Source organism: Vigna angularis, chromosome 2 (assembly GCF_016808095.1).
Source record: "Vigna angularis cultivar LongXiaoDou No.4 chromosome 2, ASM1680809v1, whole genome shotgun sequence".
NCBI lineage: Eukaryota > Viridiplantae > Streptophyta > Magnoliopsida > Fabales > Fabaceae > Vigna > Vigna angularis.
In genome coordinates this window covers 5,189,120-5,214,804 of record NC_068971.1, presented here as the reverse complement: position 1 = coordinate 5,214,804, position 25,685 = coordinate 5,189,120, and the positions used below count along the sequence as shown (strand labels likewise).

The 25,685-nt window shown below is 30.4% G+C and overlaps 1 protein-coding gene across 1 annotated transcript; it reads right to left on the bottom strand.

The window, feature by feature from the left end:
* Window positions 1–13,048: 13,048 nt before the first annotated feature.
* Window positions 13,049–18,538, bottom strand: LOC108329167 (nitrate regulatory gene2 protein). The gene is made up of 4 exons (XM_017563247.2): window positions 17,185–18,538; window positions 16,587–16,771; window positions 15,401–15,624; window positions 13,049–14,107 (listed from the first exon to the last, which is right to left on the bottom strand). The coding sequence occupies exons 1-4, from the start codon at window positions 18,392–18,394 to the stop codon at window positions 13,321–13,323; spliced, it is 2,406 nt and encodes an 801-aa protein (XP_017418736.1). The 5' UTR covers window positions 18,395–18,538; the 3' UTR covers window positions 13,049–13,320.
* Between the last annotated feature and the right edge of the window lie 7,147 nt (window positions 18,539–25,685).

Sequence of the window (25,685 nt, the reverse complement as noted above, 5' to 3'; positions counted from 1 at the left end):
ATAATAAAGACATGTGAGTCTTGTCTTTAAGTCCCTTCATTTGATGGCTATGTGAGATAGCATTCTCTTCCTAATTTTCTTAGTGTTTGGAATATATGAGATAACACCTTCTTCCTAATTTGCTCAGCATTCGGAATGTTAAAATTTTGTTGTTGAAAATGGAAAATATGTTAATGGATTAAGTAAACATATTAAACACTATATTTGTTTTAAGTAAACATACTAGAATATCTTGTCATAGGTGGTTCTTCTTACGTTATCCTAAGATGCAATCACAATAGAGATATGCCTTTTAGCCAACACTCCAAATAGATATGAAACTTTTTTTCATATGGGCTTTTAGGTGTACCCGATTAAGGATTAATCTTGACCACCAACCTCTCCATGGCAATCCATAAGATTATGACATCTGACAACCCAGTCATAGATCTACCAAGTCCATTCTTTCCTGATTTAAAGCTCGTCATACCTAAAAACACATCGTTAGTAAATGTAAATAAGAAAAATATAATCAATTAGCTTTATAAGGTTAGAATAGGAAAGATAAAAAAAATTTTAAATGTGGCAATATTAATAAATAAACTCATATTAAGGTATTGTTTTCTCCCATATGCCTTCATTGTGATCACTTCGAATGGCATGGATGTCATCGGCTCTGTCATCGACCTTGTCTTGTATGGTTCTTAATGAGAAAGACATTGTCTCAAGTATATCTAAAGAGTCTTCATCATGATTTTTGTTCATATGCTTCTTTCTTCCAATACGACTGACCATTTCTAATTGGTTGGATCAGTGACATAAAATATTTATCTTTCTTCATAATGAATGGCTCGTTTGTATAACTCATCTTATTAAGACCCACCAAAGTGAAGCTGAGGTCATCTGTCCCAACAACTAAATTGTTATAAACCCATTTACATTTGAAAATTGGTACTATAAAATTTAAATAGTCAATTTTCCATGTTTCTTGTATTATTCCGAAGTAACTCATGGATGTCGTAATTAGATTTTTGTCCTTTGAACTGACAAAATGTACAGCGTTAACTTGAAGCGTAACCTCACTATTTTAAACTCTACTTTTTTTCATTTTCTATTTCACAAGGTCTGGCCCTACCCATTTAGAAAAATTATTTTTTATAATTTGCTAACAAGTACATGAAGAAGTCTAAAATCATAAATTTGATAAAATTTTGGTAGCATTTTGCATTGATCTCCGTCATACGTGAAATGAAAGTGATCACTCATAACTAAAACCAAGATGTATTCGAAGAATAAAACAAAATGGTGTCAACTGAAATTTTATCAAATTATTACATAAACTTTTCAATGTACATATTATAACAAATTATGAAAAATACTTTTCTAAATTGTCCGATCAAACAATTCAAGATTTAATACAAATTATTAATGTTCAATCATTTGCACTAAATTTAAAAGGGAACTATAAGTTTAGCTTAATTTTTAACTAAAATTATAAAAAATCTTAACATAAGATAATGCACCTAATAATAATAAATAATCTAACAATGAAATATATAATTAATCAAACACATCTAAAATATTTCTTATCTAAAAAACATACTACAAACATTTAAAAAGTTCCTAAAATTGCTAAAAATATTATCTAAGATTAAAAAAAATGGAAAAGACAGAATATAACCCATATCATCACATGCAATCAACATATATAACCAAAATACAACGTTTTTTCAAAAACTAAATTTATATCGAAAACCAACGAGAGCTAAGTGTTGAGCAAAAACACACAAACAGAGAACCGAAAATAACTAGAGGCCTCGTCACCGCAGATGGAGAGTGATCTTGGAGGTTTGAAAATGTAGAAAACACGAAAACCATTCGGTTAAATCGGAAAAATAAAACTCCATATACATGATAACAACTAGAATGTGAGTAAAAAGAAGCCAAAATCACCTTTGAAGTTCCTTGCTGCAATCGCTGAGCATGCCTAAGAACAAACTACGAAAGAATAATGCAGCGAAATCAAATTCGTGTTGTTTCTTCTAAAATTTTGAAAAGCTTATATGTTGGATAAATTAAAGACCAAACCGTCGTTAATTGACATCAAAGAAAGAATTGATGGACATCATTTAAGCCTTTAACGTCGAAACTAGGTTAGACTCACGTTAATTTATTATAAATAATTATAAAAATATCATCAATAATTTTTAATGTTAGTATTATGCTTGGCTAATGCTGTATGCGTTTTTTGTTTTATTGTATAAAAGTAACTTATAATGCAGTAAATTTTTCACTTTAAAATTATGGTCGAATATTATGAAATCCCACCAACTAGTTCAAGATGCGATCAAGCCCCTGAGCCCACAGCCTCAATCATGTCAAACAAATTGCAAAACAAGGGATCATCAAAAGGACCCTCAGCTATGCTGGTTCAGACGTCGTAAGAAAATAGAAAAAAATAAAAGGGGAATATAAATTAGTTTTCTTTTTCTTCTTCTCATAAAAAAGATTTTTTTTTCTTCTTCGTTTACAATGAAAAGTATAAATATAATAATTATGTAAACTGTGTTTTATTTATGAATACGATGATATATTAAAAAAGGATTTTTAAATGATTATATTTATTTGTAAATACATCATTTTCTTATTTTAATAAAGTTCCACTTTTCTCCATTGGAAAAGGAATTTCAATGAACTCTGATCTTTTTTCTCCCTTCGCAATGTAAAATTGTTTTTGTTTTTCTTTTGTCTCATTTTCATTTCTTGTTTTTTTTTTAATCTTTTTGTCCCAAAACTTCTTAATTCGTCGGCTCTCTAAATAGGATTTTGCACCACAAATTTTTTTACCTCATTTAACATTATTTTTTATATCTTTTATTTTTTTAAACTACAATAATTAAATTTTATTAAGGTTATTTTATTCTTATAAAAATTATCATATAATAATCAAACAGTATCAAAAAAACCCTTCTTTCTTCTGAATAATAGAATTCTCTCCAAATATGAGTACGTCAAATCAAGATTCTCTACCGTTAAAATTTTAACTGCACAAATTTCAAACCTAAAAGAAGGTTAAATTTTTTCGTTAAAGTAAATCATGATTTTAATTCTAAAAATTATGCAGCGTTGAATTATAGGTAGAGTTCAATTTCAAACTCTAAAGAATCTAATTCCGTGTAATTTCTAGTACGGAAAATAGGATGCTGAAGAATATGAAGATTCTCTTCCTATTCATAGAGAATGAGTATATTGCAATTCTATTTTAAAATCTTATGTATGTAGAATATCAAACAATACAAGAGGTTGAATTTGGTTGTCTCTCTCTAAAATGAATAGCGACGGTTTTGAATCACCAAAACGTTAAGTCAACTTTACATAAATGCTATTTATAATTGTTACAATCTAATTTTTATAAATTTCTAATTCCCTGTATTTGATTTTCAATTAATGAATAGCAAGTCACTTTCAAAAACAAATATACATATATATAGGTGACTCACTATTAATTAGAGAGTCAACCATCATTAATTAACAAGTCAATTTAAATGGACGGACCAAATTGCATCTATTGAAAAATAAATGGAGATTAAATTACATTAATTTGAAAATTAAGAGATCGAATTGTATTATTTATTTAAAAATAAAACAATGATAAATAAAATAAAAATTAAACAAAGAATAATCAAGTCTTAAAATTTAATATTTATTAACAGTATATTTCGTAAACCTTTTCCAAAAAATGTTCCTCAGGTTACTTAATTCTATCCAAAGATAAATTTTTAAAAGTTGAAATATAAAATATATTTCGGAAGATAAATTAGAACTGTTCCAACTTGATTTAATATTTTTATTCTTTGAAAAGGTATAATTTAAAAATAATTATGTGTATTAATTATGTTTTTAACATAATATATCATGTTTTATCTAATAACGCATTATATTTATTGAAATATTATTTATTTTAATATATACTATTTAATTATATATAACAAATAAAATTAAAAGAAAAGTAAAATAAGCTTTTTTCATAGATTAAAATGTTACACTTAAACTAAAGAAACTTAACAAATAAAATTAGTTTATAAAAAAGGTTGAATTTTATTTATTTATTGTGGAATTGAAAGATTAGTGTGATGGATTCCTGTTACAAAATTTGATTGATTTTATATATAAAAACAAGTTTGGCCTTTAGTTACCTGAATGATAGAGATGGGTCCATTATTGTGGGGCTTGGGTGAGTGAGGTACATTATTATGGAAAGATAAGCTATGAATGGAGAGAATACTTAGAACTTGCTTTATAAAAACTCATGAATGATTAATAGTCATATATATTTATGGATCTTATTTAAATTCGTTTTGATGATAACATACATTTTATATCCACCAAAGTTTAACAAGAAAAATAAACGTAAAAGTTTAATTCAAATGGATTAGCATATATAGAAAGTTAAGATTTTGAAGTTATGGATATATATACAGAAAATTGTTAAGGAGAAAGTGAGGAAAGACATGGATTAATTAGAACCTTAATGTTAACGTGATACATGTTGAATAAACAAATTAGAGTGATGAGAGGGTTAAAAAGTAGATTTTTTAATTTTATAAAATTGTAAGGTGAATGATTAAAGTGTAAAAAAATAGACTTTAAATCTAATTCAATTTTATAAAATTGATTTATAAGGTAAGTTTTGCGTCTAATTATATTGTAAATTAGTTTTATCTCTAGTTAATGTAAAACTTCTAATACATTTTCTTACGATGAGACATATACATTCTGAGCATGTGGCTTGTTATTATTGGATGATGTGACAACAGTATGACGAGCGAACTAATGAAAAAAATAACAAATTTGATTAAGATAGATTCTAATTCATATTATACTTTATTAAAAAATGAGTTTTAAGTTTAATTTAATTTTAATTACAAAAGTGACTTGAAAGATTAAGTTTGTATGGTCTTAACATAAAGTAACATGATATGATATGGTACTCTCCAAAGAAGATTGTTCGGTGAATGAGAGTGGCAGGTGCGGGTAGCATTGTATGGTTGACAGACAAGCAATTCTGAACTTGAAAGTGAGTATTGTTGGCTTGAACAGGACCATTGAAGTCAGCATCAAATGTATGCCAAAATTCACTGCACATAAATTCACTGTGATTTCTCTTGGATCCATTTCTTCTCTACCACAATAGTAAATATGGCTCTACCAAAGTTTTTAACATTTTCCTCCAAAAACTAATATATGTCCTTCTCCTATGATGCTAATTGGGTCCAGGGAAACCACATTTACAACCTTCTGCACAATTCTGCAGACCATTTGGTGCAAATGTTTTTGCTTCGATTTCATCAACAGTCTGACCACTCACTCACTTCTTACAACTGTTTCTTATCCGTCTAATATTCTACAAAATAATATTCCTTTTCAAATAAAATATCATAATTTTTAAATGTTAATTGTCACAGTTAAAAACAGTTTCTTAACCACAAAGTTCGGCATATAATATGGTTCTCTGGGTGTTCTATCAGAATTTGATTCTTAATTATATATAATTATGCCTAAGACTAAAAACTTTGAAAACAGAAAGTGACATCAACCCAGTGAGAAATAAATGGTACATAATTTTGATTCTTAAAATAAATGCATGGTGGCAACTAGATATTTAATGGAAAAAAATGATAGAGATATATTAAATAATTGCATGAGAGATGTGAAAATTGTCAAAAGGAAGAGGACATTGGAGAGAAGTGGACGTATGCACGTGCATGGATATGAATGATGATGATGATGGCATGCAGAATTAAGTGAAGTGGCAATGCAGATTTGGAGTGAGATAATAGGAACAAATGAGAGAGTGAGAGGAATGGTAAGATTAACAAGTGGACGCTTCTCCCTCCACCTCCTAGCTCCAACTTTTCTTTCTGCACCTCCAAACTTTCTAATAATGTTAGAATTACCCTTTTCATAAGAGTAAAAAACATTTCCCCTCTTATAATTACTTTCACCCACACCCACCCATTCTTACTCTCACGTTTGTCTAACCCTAGCACTGCACCTCCCTTCCAATATTTTCACCACCTTGCACCACCATTTTATTGTTCTTGCAGATTTCGTCACAACAACCTTTGTTCATCTCTGTAATGGACATTTATCCACTTGTACATATTCCATTTCCTTTTGTTGGTTTACAATTCATTTAAAATGATTAATATAGTGTATATGCACGTGAAAATGGGCCATTTATGTAGATTTGGAGAAATAGGGTTTACTATTTCAAAAATCCGGTGAAACCCTTAATGAATTTCAAAACCTAGTAAAATTTTTAATAGATTTTGAAATTTGATGAGAGCATATCTATACTTATTTTTAATATTTTTTTACTGTTTTCTTTATGTATTCTCTATTTTATATCTGTATTGATTTTAATATTTTATGAATTTGTTTATATATATATATATATATATATATATATATATATATATATATATATATATATATATATAAAAGGTAAAAACATAAGATGCATCTAGATATTAAAGTGAGAGTTTTTCATAAGGTGAATGCAAAAGGAGACTTACGATATTAGTTCGTAAAGGGGTCGTCCTGAAAAAGTTGGAACATTACAACATCTTGATCTTTATGAGGAGCGCGAGAATGTTATTATTGAGTAAGATGTTGTTGTTGAACAACGCAAAGATATTGTTGAACAACACGAAAATGTTATTCAAGAATAATATGAACTAGGTGGATTTTCTAGAGGTCTACATGATACATCACTTTTGACGAGTTATGCTAATCATCTTGGATTTGAGTTGTAGCAAGGTCAGAATAGTACAACAGTTGAATTTATTTTTATGAGTTGTTTGAACTTTATATCCAATTGTTTTGTCTAGGATCAATGCAAGATCAAGTTGGTTTTTCATGGAAAAAAATTAAACAAATTTGGAATATGTCATTTGGTTGTTAAAGATTTTGTGTCGAATTCTAGTTTGATTCCTCTATGTGATATTTCTCACTATTATGTTGATAATAGTTTAATATCGACATTCGTTAAGACATGACATAGAGAGACAAACAATTTCCATGTCCTTGTTGGTAAGATGACTGTTACATTAGATGACGTGTTCGTGCTACTACATCTACCTCTAGTGGGACAATTATGTTCGAATGAAGTTTTGAACTTTGAAGTGGTTCGATGTACTATAATCGACCTATTGAGTGTGGACTGTGCGAGGGTTACATCTGAGCTGAGACAATGTCGTGGTCCCTAAGTTAGGTTGAGTTGGTTGAGAGACATATACAACAACTGTTGTGAGAACCAGCATTGGGAGTATGTTGCATAGGCCTACTTGTTGCATTTAGTTGGATGCACTACTTTTACGGATATAAGTGTCACATTCATTCGTGTATCCTACTTGTTGCTCTTTTGAGACATACAGTCATATGACATATATGTCTAGGGAGTTGCTGCACCAGATCACTTGTACGAGCAACTTAGACATGTCAGTTTTTCTTAGACAGAGCAATTAGTTAGATATCTGACTCTTATACATGTACACATATATCTTGCACTTTCATTTCTTTTATTATTTCATTATTGACCAACATTTAATTAACTTTTTTTAGAATTGAATTTTTGAGCACTTTTCTGGGATGGGAATGAGACATCTATTGCCTAGTTATGATGAAGAAAAACCTCGTGTAGCACGTTGGGTGATAGAGAAGTATATTTCCATCTTACTTGAGGTTTGGGCACATTTTGATGGCTTGACATATGATGGGGTAATCTGACCCTATATGATGAAGATAGATTCCATATGTTTGTCTCAAAATGCATCCACAATTTTCACTATCGAATCCTACATGTTTTACTCGATCAAACTCTTGAGCAATAAGTCTCAAAGCATATTTTGATATAAGTCCAACTAACATTTTATATATGGTTCCTTTAAAAGCGTCACCCATAAGATTGAGACTTTTTTCAAATGATGTCTTTATCTCATTATGTTACAGGAAGAAGATGTTATAAATTGCATCACAACAAGAACAAAGGATTCTCAAACTGCCCAACTAACATTTTATATATGGTTCCTTTAAAAGCGTCACCCATAAGATTGAGACTTTTTTCAAATGATGTCTTTATCTCATTATGTTACAGGAAGAAGATGTTATAAATTGCATCACAACAAGAACAAAGGATTCTCAAACTGCTTCCCAATACTTTCTTCAAGCTTTAGTGAGCAGACTTAACCTTGATACAAATGACGTGATCAATATCATAAAACGACTAACAAAATTAAATGAAGTAAGATTAAAACATACATGGTTGATGTTATGTTCCCTAAATGCATAACTTGGATTGTCTGCGCCTTTACAAAGTATGTCTCATACGAAATTATCCAAGACTTATTGACATATTGAAAGAATAAAGGTCATGAAATATAAGCATGATGAAGGTAATCAACACAATCAGTAAACATTATTTCATGTTCACAATCCATGACAACCCATAGCCCAACAGAATTGACTAACATTTTGCATTTAGCTTACACATTTTTCTAAATGTGGAAGTGCCAGAGGAGATAATAACATTCAAGGAATATAGTGTCAATGACATTCATCAAAGTTAGGTCTTTGTTGTTAACAATGACTTGTGGATCACCTTCATATCTAAAAAATAATCCTCTAAGCCTTTCCAAAGTCCAAGTGAAATTATTTTTTCGTTCACTTGATAAAAATATAAGGCCATTGAGAAAATCAACCTTGTTGATGTGACTCAAACTATCAATTGATAAAAATATAAGCAATGAATGACAAGTGATATTTCTTTGTTTTGTATGTGATATCCATTAACAAAACAACATTAAATGCATTTAACAATTTAACTTCTCAATGATCGCTTGTAAGTATATCTTGCATTATATATTTGCTTGATTATTGTCACATTATAATCATTATTTTCTTTGAGAGTGAGAGCAGATTTGTAGGCTTCACTTGACTCTTAGTCATATCAATAAGCAATGATTGTCACATTACATATCACTTGACTTTATATCAAATCATGGTTATGATATCCACATATTACTTTCAATATCCACCTATCTCCATTAGAAATTGGCTTGCCTCAATTTAAAAAGACGTTTTTCTTATGTCGTATATACTAGGATGAACATAAGATTTGTACTTCTTGTACTTTTCACCTCTTTCACATCCTAACAACACAAACGTCTTTTCCCAAGTTGACTAATAGCTTTATTAGATCTTATAATAAGAACAACAAAGTTAAGATCAAAAGCAATCAGTCGAACTCACTCAATTAAGTCATCACTTGCGAAAAAAATCTTATCAATTGTAAAATTATTTGTATAATCCTCCTCACACATTTCATTGATAAAAGAAGATAAATTTGACATAAAGTTTGAATTTACTTGTGAATTCATCAAACTGAAAGGTTAATCTTTCATCTTATAATATAATCACCTATAACATAAAATCACTACCATTGAATACCTCACTTCTTCAGTAATAATAATAATAATAATACCTCAAGACATTATTAAAAAAAACAAGTAAGAAAAATAAAATAAAATAAGTTAAAAAATAGATAAAAAAATAAATGAACACCACATTTTGAAATCTGGTAGGACTATTAAATAGATTACGAAATTCGTAGAGTGACAACCAAATTTTGAAATTTGATGAGTACCTTAATTGAATTTCGAAATTTAGTGACTTCCTAAACCAAATTTCAAAATTCGACGACTTCCTTAACGAGTTTCGAAATTTGACGACCTCTTTCACCCGATTTTAAAATTCGACGACGACTTCCTTTATCGGATTTTGAAATATGTCGACTTTCTTAATCAAATTTTGAAATTCAGCGACTTCCTCAACCGGATCAGTGACTTCCCTAACTAGATTTCAAAATATGCTAACTAGATTTCAAAATTCAGTGAGTAACTTAATTAGTTTCGAAATCTGGAGAGTACCTTAACCGAATTTTGAAATTTGATGACTTTTTAAACTGGATTTTGAAATCCGGTGACTTCTTAAACGAAATTTCAAAATCCAATAATTTTCTTAATCAAATTTTGAAATCTGGTGACTTCCTTAACTGAATTTCAAAATTCGATGAGTTTTCTTAATCGAATTTTGAAATTCGATTATTTCTTAAACTAGATTTCAAAATCTAGTGACTTTCTAAACTGAATTTCGAAATTCAATGAGTTTCCTAAGTTGGATTAAGAAATTTGGTACATCAAAACATAATAAAAATAAATATAAAATTTCAAACCTTAACGGAAAAAAATGCTTATACTTGAAAGATACGAGATGAAATAAAGAAGAAGATGAAAGTGAAAAGAACAAAGCAGTCAAAAGGTTTTGCTTCTAATGAAAACTCATCACCATAACATACAACAAACACAGAGACGTGAGAAGAAGGATGAAGCGTGAAGACTTAAGGATGCATGATAGTAAATATAGAACTAACATTAAATGCGATTTGCTAAGTAATAATTAGCGCTTACCAATTTTTTTTATATATATTTATACTGAAAGACAAAACTGTAAACTTGTTGGTACAGGAAGAAAGCTTGGAAGTGGAGGGAGAAGTGTCAAGTATATGGTAAAAAAAAGACACCAAAATCAAAACTTTTCCTCTTCAAAAACTAGGCCCATCATATTTCCTCTACATCACACTCTACAATCAATCAATACTGCATACATTTCTCTCATTCAATACCAAATACTATTACATAAGTTTTCAGTTTTAGGTCATTTTTTATTATGAGTTAATATTGTTTTATGCTTTTTGGTCTTCAAAGATAGAAGAAATTTTAGAATGAAATGACATATGAGTACATATTTTATCCACACACATAATATATATATATATATATATATATATATATATATATATATATATATATATATATATATATATATATATATATATATATATATATATATATATATTTTCCCTGTAGATCTTATCGAGACTTACCACACAATGGAAATAAATATTAATGTATCTTAACAAAATTTTGTCAAGAAGGTTCGTGTTAAAAATATTGGGCCAGACTAAAAGGCAGTTTCTTTCTGCACTTCCATAGTTTCAATTGACACCCCATCGATATTAAATTTACCTTCTAATTTAGGATTTTAATTTTTAGTTCTGAATTGTTTAATCCATAAACTTTTCAAAATATCCTATTAAAAATATAAATTACATTATAAAATATTAAAAATATATTTTGGAATTTTTACATTTCGTAATAAACAAAATTTACTTAAAGTATTCTTTATGTAATTTTTCATGTATAAACAAAATATACTCTATTTAATTTTTAATGCAAATTTTATATACTTTTTCGTTTTAATCATGTTTCTGTTTTTTGTTAAATACTATTCTGCTACTGTCAATTTTGATTGGAAATGCCTTTTCTACATTAACAATTTATATGTCGAACTATATAAGAAGAGGGCAAAGCTTACCCCTCATAAAAAAAGGATAAAAATGAAGAAAATGAAATGTGGCATTAAATTAATATTGTCAATTTAAATTAATATGCATATGGAACATTAAAATAAATTAATACGGTATGATGTCAATTCAAATTTAAATTGTATAGGATTTGGTATTTTCTTTTTCTTAAAAGTGTTTTTAATGAAACTCTCCCGGGTAGAATAAATGAAATTTCCAATTTCCCTTAACAAATGGATCGTATAAGAAATATTTTCTTCTTTTTAATTTTTTGTTGTTGAGACTTTTACACAATAAATATAACGAATTTTCTACTTTCTAATTGATATTTTTATTTTCACTTCACGATAAGTACACACACATATATAATTAATTGAAAATAAATGAATAACAGTTAACTAAATAACTACTGTTGTCTCAAATTTTAAAAATAATAATTAAAAAGAACTTTTTCTCAAAATCCTACATATATAGAAAAAGTTATAATAATAAAGTATGGGTGTAAAGATGTTACAAGGAATTTGACTCCATAGAATGGCCTGAAAAAGCCCACTAAAAGGGTCCGACTAGAAAAAAAGGCAGTTTCTCTTTGCACCTACGTAACTTTCTCTAAGTATCTTCATACTCTTTTTTTTTTTCATTTATCTTTTTAATTATACAATTTAAAAATATTTATAAAGTTTTGGATGACGTAATCCAGAAGTTTTTATCTAAAGAAATAACTTATGAGTTACATAATAAAAAATAAAAATAAAAATTCTGTATTGAAAGTCAAAAATAATTTTTGAATTGTAAAATATGAAAATCATTTTTTATATGAAAAAATGATTTTTGAATTACACAATTCGAAATTTATTTGATTTTCATATTACACAGTCCCAAAGTCATTTCTAGATTTTGGATTGTATACTTTGAAAATATTTTTGGTCATATTACGCTCGAGAAGGAAAATGGGAGAATTTTTTTTACGGAGGTGCAGAAGGAATGTTATGGAGGTGCATAAGAAATTGAGCCAACTATTTTTTTAAATGAGTTTAACCATGTTAGTTTCTAAACTTATGGGCTGACTTAATTTATAGAATATAAGTATATTTAAAAAATCAAGTTATCAGAATTGTTATATTTAAAATCAGAACTAATTTCTTAAATTTGGCGTAAATTAAAATATATATATATATATATATATATATATATATATATATATTATTTAAATTTTTTTGGGTGTAAGTGGATGAGGTGGATCTGAATGTGAAAGGTAAAAATGAGAGCATAGGAGTTTCCAAATAGAGCATGAAAATTGATTTGGTATTGGAGAAATGTATGCATAAAATAATATAGCAGTAGGAAGAGGATGATAATGCAAGTTGCAGATATCTATGTTTCCTTCCACTTGCCATGTGATGTGCTGTGTGTGTGGAACTTTCCTGTCCATTTATGTCCATATTAGCTGTCACCCTCAATAACCACACTCACCTTTTCACCAAATCTAACATAAAGGGATTTATATCTTCTACAACTATTTTTCACCCAAATCATCATCTGCAGTAAACAATATTTCACAAACATTTCCAAAGAATTTTATGATGGAACATCAAAGCACAGTGCCTATAATTTATTCATATATTAAAAATTCCAATCCTCTGATACAATAAACCAAGAAATTTCCCTGTACAATAAGAAAATTCCCTTTTTTTTTCCATCGAAATAGGTGGAACCCCAAAATTCTTCATATTTACACTTCAAAATATAACTCAAAATAGTGAGAGTGAGAGTGAGAGCAATAAGAGCTTGCCGCCAAAAAATCCCAGCCCTTATGAAGAACTTAGATCCCATGCAGAAGAAATGAATTATCTTACCTACTTGATGGCATAAGAACGAGTACACACTGATTCAAGAGCCTCCGTGAACAAGGAAGAGAAACTTGTCAATGCCTGAAACACACCAGGCAACCCTGTCTGCAAATTGTTCAGAGTCATGGCTCTTGTTACCTCCACAGCTTTTGAATGCCTCAGCATTTCATCTTCAACGCGCCTTTGGCAGGTTGCCAGTTCCAGTTTTTTCTCCGCCAGTGGATCACGAGCATCCAAACCCTGTCCATTGTCAGCTGCTGTATCAGGAAGGCTAATTCCTACCATAGAATATGAACTGTAGAACTTCCTCTCTAGGTTTCTCACAGAGGATGCCTTTTTCTCAAGTTCCTTCGATGCTGTCTCTGTTCTTTTCTTGATCTTCAGCTCTTCAGTTTGCTTCGAAGATATCACATGGACAACATTGATAAAACTCTTTATGGCTTCAGATGCAACCGTGTCTGGAACACGGTCAAGTGCCAGTTTCCATTCATCAAAAAAGTGGTATGTATCAGAGTTGTCCCTGCTGTTGTTGATGTTATCATTGTCCACTGGAAGAAGACTGAGCTTGAACCAGCCATGCAAGGAGTGGATGAACTCCCGCTGAAACTTTATCAGGCGACAAAAACTGGAGTGCCAGGCTGACACGGCTGCTTCGAGGTCCCGAGTAGCCTGCCTGTGCAGTTCAGAAGTGGAGTCACCTCTTGAAGATCTGTTCACAAGGCCACGGACTTGCTGCACTATGTTGCTTTGAATTTCATGGTAATTATGCATTGCTTTCCACATGTACATAAATCTACAATTTCACATGTCACAATTCACAAACATAATAAGACAACAATGTTATCTTGAACAGGCCATCCCCTTTTTTAATACAAAACACAACAGATAAGTAATTGTTGCAGGGAGACAAATTTTTAATGCATAAAATTCAGTACATGGATGTTTCAGAAGTGAGCAAAAGAAATCTCTGCTTCAGTACAAAATATATAGGGAATGACAGATAATCTCAATTTCACTCCCACTCGGCTCAATAATCATCTGCCACTTTGAACATTCACATAGAATGTGAAAACATCTTGCCTTCATGCTATCTTACACTACCCTCAGCATGCTTATATACAACATATCTTACTGCAAAATTGACCCTGATAGGTTATTTGGACCAGTAAAATGAAAACAGATGAATATTAGTAACATCAGTGTAAGTTTTTACAGCTTATAACACCCAGTCAAATAGTTTAGAATCAGTTAACAAGGGTTATCCCATTGTATGGTTTAACATACCTACTCCGTCCATAAATCAGTTATGCTCGAATGGAGCCTAAAAAGACAAAATAACATTCCGACAGATGCACTGGTGGGCCAAGGTTTGATTATAAGAGGCAGGCAGTTGTTGGACAGTTTAGTACAAAGAAGCACATGCAATTACGCAGAGCTGATAAAACAAGTGGCATACGAGACCGGTAAGCCATAATGTTTTCAACTACCACCCAAGATTTTCTTGACCCAAATTAGGCAGCACATTCACACGAGGTAAATGAGGGCATTTGAAAAAGTAAAAAAGCATTTCAATTCTTACAGTCAAACTTAAAAGTTCTTTAATAGGGTTGGTCACTTTTATCGGCTCAAGGTCCTCTCACATTCCACCAGATTAAATCAACATTTACAAAATATCCAATGAACAAGACACAGCATGATCCTATATTACGGCCTCACAACAAGCAGCACAGTCTTCAAGTGTGTTTGATCATGAAGTCTAAATATGACATTTAATTTGTTTGGAAATGGATATAATAAGACCAAAACACTTGAAAATTTCATTACTCCAAAATACTAGACAATTTTTGGGAACCAATGAAGTTATTAAAGTTCATTAATTACAGCAGTAAAAATAAGCACGTCAGTGAACCCCCATATGCATGATTTGCTGTAAAATTGGATTAATAGATAATCACCATAGTTCTTCACTTCTTCGTTGATTAATGATGTAATAATGGTCCAATCCCATGTACAAGAACTTGATTATTTAGCTATCCACAAAATCTGGAGCTACCAAAACAGTAAAGCTATTGCAGAAGAGACATACCCATGAATGAGAGCAACAAGCTGAGGGACCAGAGCAGAGTCCCTAAGGCCAACAATGGCAGTTGAGGTGGTAGACACAGCCTGAGAAGTGACAACTATCAATGACTGCAGCCTATTTATGGAAGTCTTGGTTTTGAATATCTTAGCTTCATCCTCTCCCTTGTATTCCTGAGTCTGCAGAGCTGACAATTTCTTTTCATGTTCGATCTTAACACCTTCTCTAGCCTTAATTCAAGCACAATTTGTAGAAAGTGTTAGCATAGCACACCTCGTTTCCAAACCACATGCTTTAGGTTTTTAGCTAAAAATAAATGCAACAGAACCACCTGACTTCAGTTTGGTTAAAAGGCAGCCAAGTTGGACACAGCATTTATGGTGATTTCAAACATCCATGACAATATCCTAGGCATTACTTCTTTTTTTTTTCTTTTAGTGCCGTAAGTCTAAAGAAACGTGCCTTTTTCAGTAAGAATACACACACACATGTATATGTGACAGAAAATGTTTGCCCTTCACACATAGACCCAATTGAATGTGAACAATCAATCACATTAAGACAAAATTTGAAGAAACAGACAACTGGTTTAATTACTTAAAATCTGTTAATCGCTCGGTTCCTCTGTAGTCAGTAGTTTATCTCACTGGGGTTAAAAGAGTTTAAGGGTGTGGGCATTTCAGTCATTTCATTTCACACAATAAATTATGATTAAAATAATTTCAGCGAACTGCTTAATTCACGCTAATTTACACCAAAACTCTGATTAAGACAAGCACCGTCCCTTCAAATCAGGAAATTATCCAAAACATGAATGAATAATAAGCAAACCCGGTTTACCGTATGACCAAATATACACTTATATCATTACATGACATGTGTAAAAGTATTTTCGGGATAAGTATGTTTCTATCATGGAGCATTATTTGTACCACAATAATAAAGGTTGGTCCCAACAACCGAGGCTATTTTGGTCAATTCACAATGGTGAAAAAGGGAAAGGAGGTCATTTTCACACTAAACAGTCAAATTCTGCTGTGACCTTACGCTACCAAAGTCCAACAAAACCTACACCGTTTCCTTTTTTCCTTCACCTTTTTATGCTCTCGAAAAATATAATTCATTTTTCTAAAAAGGGAACCTCTTTATTATCCAAATAACACCACCGCCCTAGAAATTAAGATAAAATTACCTTAACCTCCTCGTACAGCTTTTTCTCCCACGCCAAAAGCCGTTCTATGGTGGAGCAGAGACTCTTTGAACCGCCCGGTTCATCCAGCGAACCGGTGTCCAGCCGGTACTTAACCGCCAGTGGTGGTTTCGAGGTCCAACTTGAGCTCAGATTGCTCAATATGCTGCTCGAGTGATACACAGTCTCTGCAAAATCAAAATCATCGAAATTCAAATCAAACAAACCTACCCATAATTTTCAAGAAAACTCGAAACCGTGTACCCTTCATTCGGAAATTGACCCAAAAGCATAAAAACGAAAACTCCCCAATGGCCAAACACAAACCTCATAAAAACCCCAATTAAATATCTTTAACACAAATTCAAAATGTCCAATCCAATTTAAACATGGAAATAAAACTTCAAACATTTCCAAGTTGGTTTTCCAATTAAAATTAGAAGCAAAACGAAAACAAGAGTTAGAAAAGAAAAATCTTTACATTTTTTTAGTACTATTCTCTTAATAGATTCAAAGTTTCTGTTTTTCAATTCTGATTCGAGACCAACAAAAAACAATATTCAAATAATCGAAACAAATTGTTTGAGTTTGTTAAACATACTCCTCAATTGCTTGAAGCTGCGATCGAGCTGAGCCTTACTGATCTCGAGCATCTCTGAAACCTGATCTCCGGCGGAAGCAGCATTATCAAAATTCTCCTTAATAGCTTCCACGATCTCCCTCAAGTCCCTATGCCTCACCACCATCTTCATCTCCGCGACGGAGGACGCGGCGTCGAACCCCTTAGCGCCGCCGCCAGCCGCAACGGACTCGGCCCGCATGGACGACCCGAAATTCGACCGGGTCCCGATCTCGGACCGCGACTCCACATCCTCCTCCACCCCATCATCATCGTCATCGGATGAACTTGTGGTGCTGTAATGATCCCCCCACTCACTGCACTGAACCTCTTCCCTCTCAGTCTCGGTATACTCTTCGGGAAGATGGTGATGAGAGTGAGAATCAGAGTGAATGTGAGAGGGAGAGCGAGAGTGGGAGTAAGTTTTTTGAGTCTCGTGTTTTCCGTCGAAGTAATCGTATTCAGATCTCTCGGAGTCGGAGTCATGAATTTGAGGATTGGTGGGTTGGGTTTTGTGGGAGTAATGAGAGGGTGTTTGTGTTTTGTGAGAGTGAAGGGAAGGTGTTTGCGTTTGTGTTTGTGCCCGAGCCTGCGAGAGTTTTTGTTGGTGTTGGTGTTGATGTTGGTGTTCTTCGGGGAAGTAATCGGAAGCAGGAGGAGGTGGAGGGGGGTAGAAGTTTTCCCAGTTCCAAACAGAGGAGGTTTGGGAAGGGGTGGAGGAGTATGTGGAATGCGCGGTGGGGAAAAAGTTCGAAGGAAAATTCGACGCTTGGCTTCGCGGCGTGGAGGAGGGGCTCGAGTCGGAGAGAATATGGGGTAGCTTCGGAGGCGGCGGCTTGCGGCGGCGGGGTTGGATGGGGGCGAGTTTCGGCGGCGGGGAAGGGTTGAAGGGTGGTGGAGAGTGGTGGGGGTGGTGGCGAGGTGGTGAGGGTGGGCGAGTGTGGTGAATGGGAGGGGGTGGTTGTTGGGAGTTGTTGAGGAAGACGGCGGGAGTGTGGTCAGAGACGGAGAGGGGTTCCCCGGCGGCGAAGGTGGAGAGGGCGGAGCCGGTAAGGCGGAGGGAACGGCAGTAGTCGGAGTGGGCGGCAGCGAGTTGGTGGCGCGCGTAGACGGCGTCCTTCATGAGACGGCGGCGGTCCTTGCAACGACGCACGGTGTCCTCGTTTTCTAGCTTGGACGCCGTGCAACCCATGGTGGCGCGTGGGGGGAAGAGGAGTGGGAAAAGACAGTGGTGTTGAGTTTTAAGTGAATGAGTGAGCGAGAGTCATTGTGAGAAGTGAGTGAGTGAGTGAGTGAATGGCGTTTGGAAGTGCGTTTATTAGATGTTTTGTTCTTTGTTTGTATCGTCTATGGATTTTATTAACAAACAGTGCCTTGTTGTTTTTGTGATAATGGGACATTAAAAGACGGTAATCATGGTGGGTGAACACTGATTTAATACTGCTTCAATGCTGTCACCTTTTTTTTTACCTTCTAATTTTAACCTATGCATGCATGCATTTTTCTCTCAACAAACACACTACAATACTTTTCTTTATCATTCTACACTTAATTCAATTACCTCAATCTAACTACTGCATCTTTCATACCTTTTTAATTCTTTTGTTATAATAAACCTTAAATTCTTCAAAATAACAAAATTTAGTCAATTTTTCTTTCAATAATCATTTTTTTTACAATAATTAAGTAAATAGAATTCAGACAATATTTAAGGTACTTGTAGTAAATGATATTTGTCAAATAACATCTATTCACTTCTTTCACAAGTAAAATTATGCCATTTAAACGAAGATTAACCCAAGACCAATCTAAACTGTCACTCTCATTTTTAATCGAGTAAAAAACTCTTATTTGAATGAAATTATCATAAATATGCATAATTTTTTCACAACACAAACGTGTCAACAATAATAAGTTTAAAATGCTTCAAATAAGTCATATGCATAATTTTTTTACAACACCAACGTGCCAAAAAATAATAAGTTTACTTCAAATAAGTCATATATAACTTAAAATTAAAATTTTAGTTTGACTGAATAAAATATTTGAACTCATAATTTATTGTTTAATCAAATAATTAAGAATTTGGAATGAATTTGTCCACATTAGATAAATTCTGTAAACTAAAATTATTAAAGTCTTAGATAAATTATTTTATAACAGCATAATATTATACATAACTGGGACATTTTCTTCTTGTTATTGTCTTAACATTAATTATAAGATGTAAAAGGTTAATAATATCAGTGTAAACTGAAAAAAGTGAAATTAAATTCTAAAGAAGGTTTTAAAATTAAAAGGACCGAAACTATTAAAACTATAGAGACTATGAAACAAAACTTCAATTGCTTCCCAACTGAAAATATTGAGTTCAAATTATAAAAAATAAACATTAGAAAAGATAAAAATAATATTTATTTATTTTTCTCATAGTTAATGACTTTTACGGTAAACTCTCTGGGTACAACCAAATTAGTTTTTCCATCCTTCTCCATTTTTTTTCCTTTTTATCCTTAATATAACAAAATAGGTAAAACATGTATGCTTTTATGGTAAATTATGAAATAAAACAATAATATGAGGGACTATTTATTGGATTAGATAATCTAACTGACCAGTATTATTAGTGAGTTTTTTTTCAATTAATTAATTTTTTTTCAATTTGTGGTAAAATCAATGAAAAACAATTATCACCCAAGTAGTTCATTCAATATCTCATATTTTCATAATTCAAATTAAGATATGATTGAATAATAAGTAAACAATAAATTAAAATCAACTCATGTTTGATTGGAAAGAAAAAAAAATTGTTGATTCCCTTCTCTCATAATTTTTGTGTCAGATTTGGCTTGAAACATCAGAAAGTCAACTATATGGAATATTGTTCATCAAGTTTAATTTTCATTAAAAATGTCTTACATAATTTTGTTGTTATCACAATCAGTCATATATTGCAATTGAAAACTAAAGGGATCAACCCAAAATAATTCTTTAATCAAGTTAAGAAAATAAAATGATAAATGAACGTCCATGCTTTTTTTAGTCGATACGTAGAGTGATTAAAAATTATATACGTTTAATAAAAAAATAAACAAAGTGTTTGAAAAAACTAATTATCCATTTATCTTATCACTCTGAGAAATAATACTCTTACATTTAAATAAAATAATTATTATAACAGAATCGATATTGGGGGAATATTTCAAATATGTAAAGGTTTTACTATGCAACTTTTTTTTTCCGGCAAGTTTTATTATGCTCTTGAACCCACTAGTTTTATTGTTATGTTAGCAAAATATAATTTTAAGAAAGTGATAACTTAAAATTAAGAATACGTTGATAATTCCTTATCAAGGTAGGTGATTATTTTTTTAGTATAGATTCAACTTTTTTTAATTCTATTTGAGTTTATGTTATTGGTGTAAAGTTTGATGCATTGATTAGATTACTAGAAAATTGTAGAGAAACTACAAAAGTTTACAAATAAGATTTTGTTAGTAGGTATGCTATCTCTAAATAAGATATATTAATTATATATAGCATGTGGGCATTTGTATTATTATTTAAATTTGTGAAGAATGTATTGCGATATTATTACATTTATATATATGATTGTTGATAAATTGTGTATATTGATGTGAGAGTTGTAGGTGATTGATGAAGAGGAGTGTGAAAAGAGGTAGATGTTTTATAATAGTTTTATTATATATTTACTTGTAAAATATGTTTTTTGAATTAATATTAACTAATTTATAATTTAGATATTATTTTATAAACTAAAAATTATTAAAATCTAAAATATTTTCTATTATAAATAAAAATTATAATTAATTTGTAAATTAACATCTAAAAAAAATAATATTACAAATACGGATAGAGAAGCAAGTTAAATTAAGAAAATGTTTTAATTTCTCTAATGGTGTATATATTATATACATATCGGGAACATAAAGTTCTAATAGTTTAATTATATACATATTGTAGTGGAGTTATATAAGTTACAATAGTATATAGAAATATAGGTTGAGCTAGTACAGCTAAATTAAAGCCATAGTTAGAATTAAACACAAGAGCGATATTAAAGTTAAAATTAATGGTGATTAGCGTTAAAAGGTCTAAGTGTTGAAAGAAGTATTCTTTGTCGCTCAATTTGAATAAAAAAATTAAGTTTTGATTAGAAAAATAAGAAGGAGGTGATTATGATATTTGGTTGATGGTGGTTATTTCGAAAAGGCGTTTAATTGGACGTTAGCTGATTGTCGTATAAAATTAAGGCATCAGAATTTTGCACAAAATCTAGTCATCAAATTTGTTTTCTCTGGAAAAGGAAATGATATATGGATTCCGATTCACGTGAAGGAAAGAAAATTTCTGAGATTAATAAAATAGAAAATAATTAAATTGTTGATAGTAATGTTTGCATTTTGCAGCAATCAGAAGAGAAGTTGTATTGTTTGGTTTCATAATCTTACCATCAATACAACAAAAAATGCCTTGCTGTTCCAACCTGTAGTGCCCCACCCCCACACGTCTTTTCCAATTCCTTCTACCATTAAAACTTAAAAAGGGTTAAATATATTGCTTATTCATCCACTAATACAAAATTACAATCATAATTTCTTCCAGACTTTAACAAATACTATTTTATATTGTTTATACTTAAATTGATACGTTTTTACCGTATGTTAATTTTTAATCTGTTTAAATGAAATATTTTTTCTTAAAAAGAAACAAAATGTGTGGAATCAAAATTTAACGCTGTTTAGCATAAAAATCTAAATTCATTGTTTTCTAAAATATAAAGATTAAACAAAATTAATATTTTAAGCACAACTAATTCTATTTTTATGTTATAATAAAATAACTTAAAAAGCACAATAAAGTTAGTTCATAATATATAATCAAAAACAATATTACTTTAAGGTAATTCTTCTCTTATAAATTGTTTTATAAAGATAGAATAGAGTTAAATTCAATTTTTTTAACTTTTTAATGCCACTTTCATATTTTCAACTTCATCGTAATATTTTTCAAATACTTAAAAAGAAGATAGATGTGTCATCCTACTTGATTAGTCACATTGTTACTTAATAAACAATTAATCACTTAAAGTATATCAATAAGTTATTAAGACCAAAGTAAAAATAAAATTTACTATAACCAAAATGTTAAAAACTAAAAGCATTTTCTTACTTCTCAAGACGAATCAAACATGATCTAAAAAATCTAATTAGAGTTTATCCAAACATGCATTAATAGAAGTTTAGGGCATGTTTGGAAGTGGTTTAAGTATGGAATAATTCATCACTTCAATATAAAAGCTATGACTATAGTCTTCTAAAATTCACTATATCCCTATTATATATGAAAGCTTCATGTGAATATACTTTGGTTGGATTACTTTCAGTTTTTGATGTTCAACTTTTCCCACTTTTTCTTATGGCAATCTCGTTTTATGGAAAAGATGAAATAGGTGCATGAATATTCCACCAATAAGTGGAACCTTTTCTGTGGTAAAGCAAAGGATAAAAGAGAGAGATGAAAGGAAGGAAATTCAAAACTAGTGAAACAACATTTCTCATCAATCCCTATCCTTCTTACTCACTAAATTTTCTTTCACTTCAAGACACATCACATGCACACCCTTTTTCCTTCTCTATATTTTATGTCATAAAAATATGTTTTTTTTAAAAGTTAACATTGTTTTGGCTTTCTTCTATCTTTCTTCTTGGCATGGAACCCTAGAAGAGTATCCAATTCTTCACAAAAGCATCATGTTTCTATCAAAATATTCTTTATCTTAACTTCTTTTCATTTCCTTTTCTGTTGTTATCCAATCTTTCCAATTTTCCCTCCCTTGTTAATTCTCTCAACTTTCAAAGATCATGCCATGAGAAAATTGCAATGTACAACATTACTTTTTTCTTTTTTACATGACTATTGAGTGAGAAGTGTGAAATTAATGTAATTTTTTTATTCTTCTCTTGATATTATCTATAAATCAGTTATATAGAATGAATTTTGACTTTTAATACATTTTACTTTTGTAATTTATACAGTAAAAAAAATTATTAAACACAATGTATAATACTTATACTATTAATTAAATATAACTTTAGTGAAATGATTTTGGAAAGAAAAATAAATAAAATAAGAGACATATGAGAGAGATTTATTGAAACAGTGGTAGTGAAGTGAGTGAGGAAAACTTGAAGCTTCCCTACGACCACACATGATTCACCCAATTATTCTTTTATACCAAAAAGTTTCAACATTTTGGAATTAATGCTGTTTTAGTACATAATAAAGTACTTTATGAGATGTTTTTGAAAGCATAAATTCGATTTTGTGGGAATAACTTTCCCATGTAGAGTTTACATGTAATGGCTTTAGCCAACTCTTAACAAAGAAAAAGAGAGCATAAATTCACTGTTTTTACTTTGTTTAGTATAATTATTTGAGTCGGTTGTTGAGAAATCTTTGATTTTTAAAAGGATAATTTTTTTATTATACTTAGATTTTTAAAAATATTATTTTCTACATCATGTCAGCAAACTCACTTTTTTTTTAAGAATCTTTATTAGAAAAGTCACACTTTCTTACCATTATGAAATTCAAAAGTTGTTTGAGTACAAAATATTCCTTGCACTCATTTCACGTAAAAAAAAAGTTTACTCTAGGTTAGGAGTATGAATTTTTCTTTGGTGCTTCATAGTTTATATATACAAACAAAAGAAATATAATTCATTTGATATTATATGGTTGAAATGATTTATTATATGAATAAATTATATTATGTTATATATATATATATTATAATTATTAATATACAATTGTAATTAAAAACATCTTAAATAACTGTATATCAATTGTGAATAAATTCTCATTATTTTTACCCTGTACTCCTAAAGCATCCCAAGCCATCAATTAACTTTAATAAAATTAATATAACTTTTTTTTATTTTTTACTTATATATATATATATATATATATATATATATATATATATATATATAAATTAACTAGTTTGAACAATAAGATTATACTAATAAATGACTAACTAATGTTATTAACCTTTTGATAGAATAGAAAGTTTATTTTTTAGAAAAATTACTATACTTTAAAGATGAGGAAAACAACATTTTACTTGACCTTAGTTTTATATGCACATTGAACTTTCTTATTGAATTCATTTTACTTTTAGTTAAGAACTTTTATTATATAAAATATTCACGGGTAACAATTTTTATTTTAAAATTAACATAAGAATATACTTAGGTCTGTTATGTTATAAGAGAGACAACTATTTTTATAAGAGTGTGTTAGAGGATATGTTATTATTTATTTTTCATTCATTATCCTATTATTATAAAATGATTCATAAACCTATTAATTCCATGTTCAAGCTTGTTCTGTTTTTTATTTTTATGTAAAAGGAATATCATACTCAAGTGATATCACAAAATATTACAGGATTGGGTAGGCAGAATTCTCCATAAAGAAAAAAATAAAATAAAAGATGTTTTTACAAGTTAAAAACTTATATTATTCATAAATTAATTTCGTAGAATTTATTTATATAAATTCTCTATATTTTTAACTAATAAATAAGTTAATTTTGACATGATATTCTTTTTCTTTTCACAACAAATTTTGATTATTTTGATCGTATCATTATATGAAATTTCTATCACTAATAATCTTTTATGGGAAAATTGATATATTTTTAATTTTTTCTAAATTCTCTGTAATCCCTTTCCTATATTGTTGGCTAAGCGAACCCTAGCGAAGAGGCCCGTGTCCCGCGTAGAATGGCCGTAAACTGAAATGTGAGATACTCTGTGTAAATACATTATTATGAGTAGCGAGTGGAAACAAATCATTGTAAAACGAGCTCTGAAGAAATTAGTAAAAAGCTGCAATAATAAAGGATTTTTGATTGTTGATTGTATAGGTGTGTTATTGAGCCATCAAAGAAGACATAAAAAGCTGATAAGAGAGTATTAAAGAGCTACAAGGTGGTGGGGGCAACACACTAATCCAGAGAAAACTATTCATATAATAATATTTCTTCTCTTCTCTTCTAAAAAGTCACAGGGACCCCTTCGAAAACAAGCTCCAAGCATTAAAATTCCAATCCCAGCTCATTTTTTCTTCATGTGGACCCAATTTATAATAAAATCTTCTTTTCTTTGTCTTTTATAATGTCTGAGTGAACCATTTAGAGGATGGAACATGCTGACACAAGAATGAGAACCATTTAGGAAACTGGTTGGTTTGCGTAACTTCATGCAAATATACATAATCTGTCGTCCTATTATTTGATTTTAGGGACAAAACTTGTTTATGTTACTTCTCTATACATTTAAATTTTCACTGGTCTGCGTGACTATGCGTAAGAAGTGGTCCTAATAATTAATGTCACGTAGATCAATTCAAAATGAAAAAGAAAGTTTTCTAAGTTCAAAGATAAACTCTTTTTT